Source organism: Sorex araneus, chromosome 8, assembly GCF_027595985.1.
Source record: "Sorex araneus isolate mSorAra2 chromosome 8, mSorAra2.pri, whole genome shotgun sequence".
Lineage (NCBI taxonomy): Eukaryota > Metazoa > Chordata > Mammalia > Eulipotyphla > Soricidae > Sorex > Sorex araneus.
Genome location: NC_073309.1, coordinates 56,480,472 through 56,494,101, shown reverse-complemented (window position 1 = coordinate 56,494,101; position 13,630 = coordinate 56,480,472). Strand labels below are relative to the sequence as shown.

The following is a 13,630-nucleotide window of genomic DNA, read 5'->3' as shown; positions in this document are numbered from 1 at the left end:
ATCTGATGGTTAGGATGATAATGATAAATATTCGTAGAATTGAAGAGGGGAAGAAATGTGGAAAACAATTTTGAAATGGTGTGGCTGTGTGGGATTATGGTTGATAGTTTGTCCTCTTTTTCTTGATTGGTCTTATAGTGTTTTGGTAACCCATCTTTGCTACATATATTTCCATTATAAACAAATACATGTTTATTATAGAAAGTTTGAAGTTACAGATACATAGAAGAAAAACTCACCCATATTTTCACCATCCAAAGACTAATTAACATCTTAATATATTTTGTTTTTATGCACAGATTTTTTTAAATATGGTTGTGGTGATTCTATCTGTAACTGTCAATAAAAATTAAGTTTAAAATAAACAGTACTTAATGGTTTTTGTCTATCTCAAATGTTTAGAGTTGTTAAATATAGTTTATTAAAATTATAAGTGAAAAAATTCAGTGCCCCCTTTAACCTTTAAGTTTGCTTACAGATTCTTTATGTTTATTGTATTATCATTCTAAGCATTTTTAATACTATCTGATTCTGCATTTTTTAAACAGTTATAAAATTTTGACATTTCGATAGTGTTTTTAAACAACCACAAGTATATTTAAGTTACTTGATTTATTTTAAATACTAATCATTTAAATAGAAGATTCAGATAAGCACAAGCAATAACAATATCTTTACATTAAAATGTTACTATTTTGATTTGGAACAGATTTCTAGACCTATTCTACTTCCCCCTTTTCAGAAAGGAAAAATCTACAATAATACAGTGGGTAGGGTACTTGTTTGCACCTGTCCAACCTGAGTTCAATTTCTGGCACCCCATATGATCCATGAAGCCCTCTAGGAGTGATCCCTGAGTGCAGAACTGGGAATAAGTCCTGAACACTGGTGGGTGTGGCCCCCCAACGTAAAAAAGAAAAATCCAGAAACTTACTTTCTAAGCCAACAGGTAGATAGTACCCCCACCCCCCAATTGCACAAGAGGTTTGTCCCTCATCACTAGAGTGCCCCCTGCTCAGGGAGACACCACTTTAGAATTTAATGGTTTGTTTCTAATTCCTGTTTTTAAAGGGGTTTTGTCAGGGTAATATTTCCCTTCATCCTTTTTTTCCAACCTGAATTTGCCACTAGAAACTGCCTTTTGGCCCTGATGAATTGGGATGTAATTTCCTAGTTTAATTGTAAATCCATAGTGACTAGAGCTTTTTCAGCCAATTTGCTAACTGGATCACTGGGTTGTACCATACTTAGACTTGCTGATTTTTCACTCCCATGACTCAGAAGAGATGATTTATACTAATACCCCTATTGAAACCCTTTGCATGTTGGGGGACTGGACTGTGTACTTAAGGTAGAGATGTGTGAACAAGAGAGAGACAATTCAGGAGGTAAGGCACTTGATTTTCATCCTGCTGACCCCACTTTGGATTCCCAGAACCCCATATGGTCTATCAACATCACCAGAGGTTGCTTCTGAGCAGAGAAGGAATAGCCTCCAGTACCACCAGATTTGGCTGCCCCAGTCTCTTGGTACCACTCAACACATGCAAATTCCATAGTGCTTTTCTCGTCCAAAGGCCAGGCCAGGTGTTCTATTGGACTTCCAAGTAGGACACAGGGAAGCTGTTCCAGTGACAGTGCTGACCACTTTTCTTGTTGTAGTGGTGGCCAAAGCTGCCCTGCTAACCTCCTTCTAACCTTATTCTGCCTTCAATTTCTCTGAACAGTTCAGTATCCTGCCAATCTGTTCATTAATCAACTGCTTTACTTCACCAGTTATTTATAACCCCAGAGATCTCTAACCAATAAATTGATAATTCTCTAACCAGAGAAATGAGGTCCTCAGCCTGGAGGGAAACAGTGGGGAGACCCAAGCCAAGTAGCACTTAGGGGCATATTCATTGCAATCCAGGCTATGAATAAGAAAAAGCTCAAATAAATAACCAGCTCCCAAAACTAGAAAAAGAATAACAAATGATTCCTAATGTAATGAAGGAAATAATAGAAATTAGAGCAGAAATCAAGAAAACAATACAAAGGTGAAGGAAACCAGGAGCTGTTTTTTTCAAAAGAAGAAACAAAAGTGACTTAACTATATTCAGAAAGGAAAATAAAAAAGAAAACCCAAACAAATCAAATAAGGTTATTAAAGGAGAAAAATTCTAACAGATATCTCAGAAATACAAAGGATTATGAGATTACCGTGAACAACTTTCCGCCACTGAATTGGAGAACTTAAAAGTGGATGCATTTTAGATCATAACAACCTCGGAAGACTGAATCAGGAAATAAAAGATCTCAACAGTCCAATCATTAGTAAGGAAACAGTCCATGAAAACCTCCCCAAGAACTAGGTAGGTCCAGATGAGTTAGTTCTATCAAATTTTCAAAGACATACTACCTATACCCCTCAAGTCCATCCAGATCAAAGAAAAGGGTATCTTGGGGCTGAAAGAGAGAGTAGAGCAGGCAGTAGACTTGCCTTTCACAGAGTTGATCCCTGACATCCTGTATGGTTACCAAAGCACTGCCATGAGTGATAACTAATCACAGAGATAGGAGTAAGCCCTGAACCCCACTGGGTGTGACCCCCAAACAAAAAACCTTTCCAATAGCTTCTATTAAGCCAATATTGTCCTAATACCAAAAGAAGGCAGAAATAATTACTAAAAAGAAATAAAAGAAAACTAAACTATGGGCCAATATCCCTGTTGAACAATGATCCTCAAGGAAATCATAGCTAACCAAATCCAACAATATGTCAAAAGGATTATGCACCATGATCAAGTGAGACTTATTTCAGGTATACAAGGATGATTCAAAATGTGCAAATGAATAATGTAATATGCCTATTTAAAAAAGGGAAATAAAAAACATCAGTAGATGCAGAGAAAACTTTTGGCAAGTTTCAACATATTCTAATTAAAAACAAAACAGATGGAAAGATTGGACCCTTGGGGTCAGACCGACAGTACAGTGGGTAACTTGCCTTGTATGTACTGACCCAGGTTCATCCCTTGGCTTCCCATATGGTCCCCAGAGCCTGCCAGGACTAAGTCCTGACCACAGTCAGCTGTGTCTCCAAATAAAACTTTTATCTGGAATAAAGGTAGAATGTCAGATCAGTGGAATAGAACTGGGAGCCAGAGATAAATCCTTAGATACATGGACAGTTAATCTGCAGCAATGGGTCTGCCACATTAAGTGGAGCAAGGAACATATCTCCAGCAATTGGAATTGGGAAGGCTGAACAGCCACAAATAAAAACACCTCCTCTCACCTCTCATACTATACACATGCAAAAAATTCTCAGTGGACTAAAGACCTCCAGATTAGATCAGAATCCATAAAACACATTGAGGAAACAGACAAAACTCTCTAGGATTTGGATCTAAGAAATATGGTCAAGGATTTGATTCTGTTGGCAAAACAAACAAAAAACCAAATGGAACTAATCAAAGAAAGAGGCGTTTGTATGGCAGAAGGAGCTTGGGCTAAAATTAAAAGACACAAGGGGGAGAAAATGATTGTACACTAAACATTAGATAAAGAGCTAATATACAAAATTTATAAAGCACACACAAATCCTAGCAACAACAAAATAATAACCACACTAAAAATTGCGGAGAAGCAACAAATAGAACTTTCATCCAAAGACATGTAGATGATCAGTAGCACATAAAAAGGTACTCATCATCGCTTATTTGCTTATTATCAAGGAACTGCAAATCAAAACCATAATGAGATATCATCTCGGTGAGAATAAACCCAAGAGACTGGAAACAACCAGTGATGACAGGGATATGGTCAAAAAGGAACATGGCAGTAATGTCATCTGGTTCAGCCTGTATGGAAAACAGCATGGAAACTTCTCTCCAGAATTAAGAACCGAGCATCCATATGACCCTGCAGTTCCACTTCTTCAAAGCTTTCCTTTGAAAAGATCTGTGCACAACTGCATTCACTGCAGCACTTAGTACACAAGTCAGAATATGGAAACAACTCAAATGTTCCATGACAGTTGAGTGGATAAAGAAGTCGCTGGGTATTCTCAAGCAGGAATATCACTCAACTGGAAGAAAAGATGAAACTCAGCGGGTTGTATCAACTTAGTTCTGGAGGGTATCATGATGCGAAATAGAGTTGGAGGGAGAAAGGCAAACACCGTGATCGCATTCATCTGGCATAAAAGAAAGGCAGTAGACAGTATGAAGCTGACAAGCCCGATTACACATCTGAGATTACAGAGCGCAGAGCAGAGGGGAGGGGCGTCCATTCCTTGCATGCAGGCGGATTTTATTGTTTTACTGATTTGCCACTGACCCACTCCAAGGCGCCAAAAATAAAAACTCCTTTTAAAGAGTTTCTTTTTTTAATAAATGCCAATACCGCTTTTAAACTTAACAAAATTTCTTAATATTGGCAAAGACCCTGTGTTTTAACTTCTCCAACAGTTTTGTTTTGTTTGGGGGCCACAACCGGCAAGGCTCAGGGCTTACTCTTGGCTTTGTACCCAGGAGTCACTCCTGGCGGGCGCAGGGGACCATATGGGACGATGGAGGTCGAACATGGGTCTGCCATTTGCAAGGTAAATGCCTTATCCGCTGTCCTATCGCTCTGGCCTAAGGAACAAACTTTCTAAAAGTACTTCCAACTCTGACCTCTAAGCAGCTTAGCCCGTGCTAGTGTTGTTTAACCACCGGATTGTTTTGGTTTTTTTTTTTTTTTTTTTTGGCTTTTCCTTTGCCTGGACCGCGGTGTGGGCCGGGATGGGCTTCGAGGGATGATGGAAGTTTGGGGAGGTGTCTGGGGACCTCTCGAACCTCAGCCACCTGCCAGGAAGTGGACTACAGGACGTGGCTGCCCCTAGGCAAACGCCCCTCCCTTCGCAGAAACTGTCGTGGGGCCAGAGGAAGGGGCCGGCGCCCCCTCCTCTGACCTCCCAGGAGCCCCGCGCTAGCCCCTGGCGTCGCCTCCGGCGCTCTCGGGACTACATTTCCCGGCAGTGCCCGGGACGCGAGCCCCTTGGCGGATACGCCGAACCTCCGAGGGGCCTTCTGGGAGCGGTAGTTCGGCGGGCGGTGCTGGACGCGCTTGGGACCGGGTTTGAATTCAGGCCACTAGCATTGGGCCGGGACAAGCCTGCGTGTGCCGCCAGGGGGGCGCTCCGCGGCGCCTCACTGACTGGCGGACTGACTGGTGGTGAGAGGGCGGGCCGGGTCCGCCTCCCTGTCAGCGCGAGGCGGCGGGTCCGGAGGCGGCGAGCGGCGCGGAGTGAGCTCTGGCGAGCGGCTGGTGAGTGCGGAGCCGTGTCCCGGGCGGGCGGTTTTTTGGGGATCCGGCCCGCCACCCTTGGTCCCCCACCGTAGCCCAGTCCCGGCAGATGAGCCGAAGGGTCAGTGCTGCGGTATCTGAGAGGATGCACGCCTGTGTGAGCGTGCGGGGTGGCGCCCACGTGGCACCGTGTGTGCATGCATCTGTATGTGCGTGTTCGTGTGTGTGCACATCTGTGTGCGTGCAGCCGGCATTCTGGGTGTGGCGGGGGCTGCAGAAATCTGAACCGCCGGCAGGCTGTATGTGTGGGACCGAGCTGGTGCGTGGGTGCATGCATTTGTGCGTTTAAGCACGCTCTTCACGCAAGGGCGCGCCTGTGTCCCCGTCCCCGTGTTCTCATATCTGTGTCTTATGTCCCTGCTTCCCCATGTCTGCCCCGTGTCTCCGTGTCCCCATGTACCCTTGTCTGTGGGAAAGGTGCAGAGGTGACTCTGCTGTGGAGTGGCTGCGGGAAGGAGGAGATCGGGGCGCCTCCTACCTGTGGTCCACGTGGGGTGCCCCTCTGAGCCTTGGAGAGCCAGGATTTCTCAGTGCCTTCAGAGAGGAGCCTGGAGGTAGAGACCCTCTTGTGTGTGGGGGAGAATGGGGAGGTGGCGAGGACGGGGGCTCTCTTCAGGACTAACTTGGTCCATTTGAGAAATCAGAAGTGTCAGACCTGGGGCTGGATAGTCTGATAGGGGAGATTGGGCCCTCAGAGGGCTCCCAGATTCTGGAAAGGACAGATGCCCAGTGTCTTTGGCCAACCTGGGTCCAGGAAAGGGTCAGGATGATTTGGCGTCTGGGGTGTGGAGCTGCAGAGAGCCCCTTGGGAGGCCTCTGTGGGTCTGAAGAGGCTCCGTGAAACTAAGCGAGAAGAGTGGGGGGCTTATGGAAGAGCCTGTGGTCTCCAACATAAGGTGGGCACTGGTGTCAGGCTGAGAGCCCCCCTCCCCCCAACCCCTGAGTTGGGGGGGGGGGCTGTGGGTATGTGCATGTCCCGTATCTGAGCCCCATGAGGCTTTGCTCCTGTGTAGGGGGTTGACACGTAGGCGTCATTGTCTCTGGGGGCCATTATAGTTTGTGAGTCTGAGTTGAGTGTGTGTCTGTGGGCGCATGTTTGGGGTCTGCGTGCAGACGATCCAGGGAGCCCCTGCCGGGTGTCCAGACTGTGCAGGAAACAGAGCTGAATTTTTCTTCCCTGGAGCTGCAGCAGCACCCCAGGGAGGGGCGGGAGAAGCTGGCGGGAGGGTTGGGGGTGGGAGCCCTGAACCCAGCCTCTCCCCATAAATCTACACTCAGTGTCAGGGCGTTTTCTTCTTGTCCCTGCGCTCGCTCCTGCGGCCGCCCGTGTGCAGTGGCCTCCGCGCGTTGGACGGAGACGGACGCTTTAGGCAGAGCTCAGTCTCCTGCCATGGGGCACAAGGTAAGGGGCGGGGGTGAGGGCGGGAGGTAGGGGGGGGCACCTCACAACTCAGCTCTAGGCCTCCCCTGTCCAGAATAGCAACTCTCCGAGCAGTGGCAAAGCCAGGAAGCCTCTATACCAGACTACTGTTCTAGCAGGCTCTGCCCCACAGCTGCCTCTAGTGGGCTCAGACAGACTGGCCTGGCTCTGGCCCTGCCCCTACTCACAGGGGCGCCCCAAGACCAGGGTAGGAGCTACGTGGCAGAGCCCTGCTCAGAATCTCACACTATTGCCAGCTGGTCTCTGCTATTAGGAGTCGGTCACCCCACAAATTGTCCTTCAAAGCAAGGCTGTGGATGACAGAAATGGTGTAGGGGAAGGCACTAGCCTTATACGTGGCCCATTTGGGTTCAGTCTTGATGCCCTATAGCCCCCAAGCTCCACCAGGAGTGACCCTTGAGCGCAGAGCCAGGAGTCATCCCTCAGCACAGCTGGGTGTGGCCCCAAAACTAAACAACAAACAAGAGACTGGGTGGAAGGTGGATTTAGGGTCCTCTTCCAGACAGCAGATCCTTGCCAAGGGGTGCCCCTGCCCAGTCTGTGCTAGTGCTGCATGCAGAAAGGGGCACCCAGACTGGGGGCTGCTCTCAAGTCCCCTGGTTCTCCCATTCACAGAAACAGTCTTCAGGGCACAGAAAGCTGCACCCAAAAACTGTGGAGGGCAGGGACACCGCCTCGGCAAGGAGAAACCGTCAGTCCAGAGGAGGTAAGAGATGAGGCCAGTGGTGGACTAAGCCAGGGAGACCCTGTTGGCCCCTGGACATGGTCAGCCTCAGGGCCCAGGAAAGCGGCTGCTGCCCCGCCTGCTGACCCCTGGGTCTCCTGCAGGCAGCTCTGCCGCTGGCCTGGTTATCCTGGTGGTCAAGGAATTTACTCTTTCCAGGAAGCTGCCATGATGGTCGGGAGGTTCCTGTGGCCACACCCATGTGGCACCCAGCCAGCATCCAAGCCACTTTTCCTGTCCCTGACAAAGCCCCTCAGGCCTGGCTGCCCACCATGCTATCTACCAGGGTCCTGTGTGGGAAGGGCTGTTGCCAATGCCAAATTTTAAAATAGAGAAACAGCTTTCTGTGGGAGTGTTGACAATCACCCGTGTCAGTCAACGCGGAAGAAAAATGTTCCAAATCCTGACCCTCCCGGCCTGTTGCCCCCACACAGGCCTGGATGCAAGGAATAGGGCGGGAGCAGAGAGAGAGTGAAGAAAGTGTCTGTTTCTTTCTCTGTGTCTATGTGTTTGTGTCTGTGTCTGTGAGTGTGTCTGTATGTCTGTGAGTCTATGTGTGTCTGAGAGTTTGTGTGTGTCTGTGTGTTTGTATGTCTGGGAGCATATCTGAGTATATCTGTGTGTATTTGTGTGTCTGTGAGTGTGTATGAGTATGTGTGTCTATGAGTGTCTGTGTGTATGTCTCTGTGTTTGTGTGCTTATATGTCTGAGTGTGTATCTGTGTGTTTGTGTGTCTGTGTGTTTGTGTCTGAGTGTGTGTCTGTGTGTTTGCGTATCTGGGTGTATGTGAGTGTGTCTGAGTGTGTGTGTCTCTGTGTCTCTGTGTTTGTGTGTCTGAGCATGTGTGTCTGTGAGTATGTCTGGGTGTGTGTCTGAGTGTGTGTCTGTGTGTTTGTGTGTCTATATGTCTGTGTGTCTGTGTGTTTGTGTGTCTGTATGTCTGTGTGTCTGGGTGTATGTGAATGTATCTGAGTGTGTGTGTGTGAGTGTGTCTGTGTCTCTGTGTTTGTGTGTCTGAGTATGTGTGTCTGTGAGTGTGTGTGGGTGTGTGTCTGAGTGTGTCTGAGTGTGTGTGCCTGAGTGTGTATGTTGTGCATGTGTCTGTGTGTCTGCATGTGTGTGTATGTGTCTGTGCAGGAGGCCTTGGGGAGGGCTCTGGAGCTTGTGGACTCACTGCCCCTTGTCCCTTTGTCCCTTTGGGCTCTCAGGGGTTCCAGGCACCTCGGGTCCTGTTCTGTCTTAACATCGCCAGGGTCTGCATGCAGGACCCCCATCTGCTTCAGTCATGGCCCCCCTGAGTGGCTGAGCCAAAGCTGTGCCCCAGCCCAGGATTCGGGGGCATCTTTATGCCCCTGAATTGTCTTTGTGCATGTGGACCCTGGTAGTTGCAGACACTGCTGTGGACCATCTCCTCCTGGGAGACGACAGTTTACTGGTTTTGCTTCCTGACCATAGCCTGGTATTGTGGCTCCAACTCACCACTGACCAACAGCCCTTCTTCTTCCTGCTCTGACCTGTGTCAGTGCTGTGTGTGTGCCTGTATGCCAGATGTGGTGATGTGTACATGGACTGGCATGTGCATGGGATGGCACATACATGGGACTTGTGTGTGCACGGGACAGTGTGTACATGAGAGTGTGTATATAGGACTATGTGTCTATGAAATTATGTATATATGGGACTGTGTATGCATGGAAGGGTTTGTACATGGGACTGTATGTACATGGGATGGTGGGTACATGGGACAGCATGCGCCCATTAACCCTTGCATATATGTGCACAAACATATGTGTGTGAGTGACAGCAAGAGGTGCCTGAGTCTGGGTGGCAGTTCCCCCTCCTATGTTCAGGAAGTCTCCATTGGTGGTCTGGGGCTATCAAGCAGAGCCCAGAAAGAGCTCAGTGGGACTCTGACTTGGACCACACAGTGGTATGGATGCATATAAACATTTAACTCCATGGCTTAATCATTGCTTAAACACATGTGAGTTAATGTGTTTCTTTGTGTTTATAGAAACTCATTTGGTTATTCTATAAATTGATTGATGATGAGCTTAAGCAGGTACAGAAGAAGTGGCGAAGGCGCTGAAGAGCTAGTGCAGGGGCTGAGGTGCATGTCTTGCTGGTTTGATTCCCCATCACCTCATGGTCCCCTGAGTCAGCCAGATATGGCCCTGGCAGTTTCTGGGACAAGCCAAAAGCCCCAGCAGCCCCTCACTGACGTTTGCTGGAGGGAAGCCCCAGACCCCTGAACACCACTGGGGAGGCCCAAGAAAGAGCCCAACAGAAAGCCACAAGAGTGGTGTGAAATCTATTAAGGGGTTTTGTTTCTCAGACATCCACCTGGTGGACATCCATGGGGTGATGTCCACGGATTTTTCCTGGCCGCTGCATGTGGATTTGGTGTCAGAGTGAAAAGGCCAGTGTTGGTGCCAGCTGCAGTCGAACTAGAGTGGCGGGTTTCAGCCAAGGAGCTAATTGAGCTGAAATGCAATCAAAGGCCAGAGACAGGCAGATGGAGGGAGAGAAGCTGGGATAAGCAGGGCAGCCGCCTCTGTATGGCCTCTGCATGGCCTCTGTATGGGGCACTCCTCTGGGTGTTGGAACTGAGAAACGGCCTGCTGGAATATGCTCCAGCCCCATGGGGATCTGATTGTTGGACTTGTCCTCAAGGCTTCTTTTCTCACAGCACTGTCCTCTCAGGACCCCACTCAATCACCCAGCAGGCTCAACACCAAGAGGGGCAGGATCCCTGCCGCACCATTGCCGGCCTGGATGAAGGTAACCCCCTGTACCCTCCATGGACCCGACGTTCTGAGTACTGCTGTCCGGGGTGGGGGTTGGGGGCCACATCATCTGCCACATTCTCTGCCCACCACAGACCCTCAGGTGATTAGGAGCCCCTTGCCTCCCCCAGTCCCCTACCTAATATCATCACCCATATCTTCCACATCCTGAGAGTGATGATTGTCCTGGGCTGCTGCCCTTTATTCTGCCTCCTCTTATCCCAATTCCTCTTCCAGGAAGTCCCCTTGTTACTCCCTCCACATTACCCCCAGCCCCTCCCCTTCTTCATTTTCTTCAGAACAATCACCCAATAGCTGACAGCATTCCATCTGTTCGTGCTTTCTCCTCTACTAGACCAGTCTGCCAGGAAGGAGCCTTGCCTGCCATTTACTGTGTGATTTCCCCTTGCACCTGACACCCTTTGCAACAGGGAATGAATGATAGACACCATATATATCCACCTCACAGGAGAGAGAGAGGCTGATGTAGTACAGGCCCTCAAAGCCCTCAAAGCTTCAGTGCTTTGTTCCTGGAACTACATCCCCTTTCTGCTGACACCCTCCTTTTCTCTCTACCTGCCCCTTTATTTTCCCAGCACTTTAGCTGGAGCTGCTTCTACCTCTTCAACCAGCTAGTCACCAGCTATGTCCCTGATTAATTAGAACATGCACTGCCCAGGACCACAGTGATTGGTTCAGGGCAGGGCATGCAACTCAGCCATGGCCAATGAGACTGTTCTGAGACTTAGGCTTCATGATCACCATGCAGGAAGGAGGTCCTACTGTCCAACTAGGGAGAGGGTGTTGGCAGAAGGACCTGGGGACCCCACTTTGCACCTTGGAGCCTCCTCACCCACCAGCTTCTGCTCAGGATGCCTGATGACAAAAACATCTTCTTCTAATGCTAGCAAAAATCTCAGGGAGGCTCTTTTTATTGGAAAATAGCTTAAAACTCACAGGAGTAGTGCAAAGATCACCCAGGTTCAACAACTGTTGACACGTCTGTTTGCATGTTCTCATATATATGATATGGAATGATATATGATAAAATTGACATGTAAATTATGAAACAGAATATTAATAGTATCTAATTTTAATGTCTTAAGGAGCTGATCAATAAATACAGTCTGTGAACAACAGTGCATTCTCTCCAACTCCCCTGTTACATTCCTCACCTCTCCAGCCAGTCTGGTCTCCTTGGAAAGGTTGTGCTCACCTCTGCCTCTGAAACTCGAGCTCCCACACCTCCCTTTCCTGCCACCCGCTTTCCACTCTGCTGCTGTGTAGGTGCCACTATTCATTTGGCACCCCTCCTTCAGCCCGTGCTCCCATGCACTTAGTTTTCATCTCTTTAATCTCAAAAAGCTCTTCAACCTTTTATTGAGGGCACTGACTTTTATGTTTTTGTTTTTGAGCCCACCCACCAATGCTCAGGGTTTACTCCTGGGCTTATATTCAAGAATCTCTTCTGATGGTCTCTGGAGACCATACGGGGTGCCGGGAATTGAACCCGAGTTGGCTGCATGCAAGGTAAGCGCCCTCCCCACAGTACTATCGCTCTAGCCTGGCACTGACTTTGTTTTGCTTTTTTTGGTCGCACCTGGAGATGCTCAGGGGTTACTCCTGCTCTGCGCTCAGGAATTTCTCCTGGCAGTGCTCGGGGGGACCGTATGGGATGCAGAGGATCGAACCCAGGTTGGCCGCATGCAAAGCAAATGCCCTGCCCTACCTGCTGTACTATCATTCCAGCACTGACATTTTTAAAGACTAGAGTCACATCCCGCCTAATTTGGGGGTCCTCTAGGGCTGTTTTTACATGAGTGTTTACCTAATGCCATCCAGAATGTTACCAGTCAAGATTCTTACCCATGTTCTCCACTGACTTATTGTATGTCTCCACTCACTGCCCCACATCACTAAGGAAAAAAACTTGTCATGAAAATAACCTAAGAGCAGGGGAAATTATGATTGACCCATGTGGAGTCTTTGTTCACCACTGAGTCAATAATTCACCAGGGATAGCTCATGGCATGAGGTCAAATGCCAGGAAAGGAGGGAGCAGGCCTGTGATTGGCTGACTTGGGTCACATGACATGGAAATCTGGGAAACTGGTCTCTGATTGATCTGGCTTGGGTCCATACCACAGAAGGATTGATTGAATTGTAGAACAAACACTGGGATGATGCTGAGGTTCTCAGTCCTGGCACACACTTTAAGCCACCAGCCTGTGCTGGTATCTGGAGTGAGATTGTCCGGGCATCTAGGGAATAGGGACCAGAGATGCAGTCAGCATCTCCCCTGCTGGGGACAGCACCCCACAACCCCATGAAGTCACAGTCAGAAGTAGGAGGTTGCATTTCCCTGGGGAAACTCAGGCTGATTGGTGGGCTCAATTCCTGCTGCTTATAGCAGTGATCGAAGTTTGGTCCAGGACCAGTTCCTGAATGCCCCTGAGCCTCAGTGTCCATGACTGCCTATGAAGGGTATGTGACTTGCACATGTGCCTCTTTATGTAAGTGACTGACATAGTCACTTTGCAACACAAAGGCTGGACTTTTGTGTTCGTTCATTCAGAACTTCGAGTACACACTTCCACTCCTGAATCCCCAAGTCCCACCACCTCTGCCTCTGCTTCCTTATGTTCAGTAGAGAAAAACATGAAGAACTAGCTCTGAGGGATAAAGGAAACCCTCCCCACCATTCATGCCCAGAACTAGCCATTAGCTAGAATACTAGTCTTATTGAGCCTCCTGTGTGCTGGCACTTTGTCCTGGAAAGGACATACTCACTTTTGGGAAGAAGCACCACCTTCAGAACTGAGACAAAAGTGAAAAGAGTAACTGAGTTTCTCAAGCACCCTCACCGTGAGAGACCCTGCTCTGGGATTACCCTTATACTTTGCACACACTCCCTCCCACCCAGACATTTATGCCCATTTTATGGATGTGGAACTGGAAGAAGGGGACGACTTCTTGCTCCTCCCTGATTAGAATCAAGCCTGGGTGGGCTTGTCCCTAGGCCCCAGCTGTCTACCCAGTGGCTGACGTTCTCTCCTTTGTTATCTTTTCTCTCCTTTAAGCTGTCCCATGTTCTTCGGCTTTCACTTGCACAAGGATGACTCTGGCTCAGCTTGGCCATCTCCTCTTCATCCTTTGAGACTCAGCCCAGACACTGCCTTCCTCTCTCCAGGCTTTTCCGTGAAAAAGCCTGCTCTGCTGACCATGCTCTGCTTCTCTAATGCTTGCTATGGCCTTGCCACCCAGCCAGCGAAGGAGCCAGGTTTGACTGCTGTCCTGTGAGCCAAACACAACTGCTGCCTCAGAACAAGCCGGGGGTAGGGGGGT

The 13,630-nt window shown here is 48.6% G+C and overlaps 1 protein-coding gene across 10 annotated transcripts in view; it reads left to right on the top strand.

Moving 5' to 3' along the window:
* The first annotated feature begins 5,065 nt into the window (after positions 1 to 5,065).
* LOC101549225 (zinc finger protein 141-like) overlaps positions 5,066 to 13,630 on the top strand; it is a 29,931-nt gene continuing 21,366 nt past the window's right edge. Inside the window, exons 1-5 of one of the 10 annotated variants that reach the window (XM_055145335.1) lie at positions 5,066 to 5,295; positions 6,669 to 6,736; positions 7,391 to 7,481; positions 10,189 to 10,280; positions 13,366 to 13,565. In XM_055145335.1, coding sequence (XP_055001310.1) covers positions 13,524 to 13,565 — 42 coding nt within the window. In that variant the 5' untranslated portion in view covers positions 5,066 to 5,295; positions 6,669 to 6,736; positions 7,391 to 7,481; positions 10,189 to 10,280; positions 13,366 to 13,523. The other 9 variants (XM_055145331.1, XM_055145333.1, XM_055145332.1 and 6 more) reach the window with 9 other exon arrangements.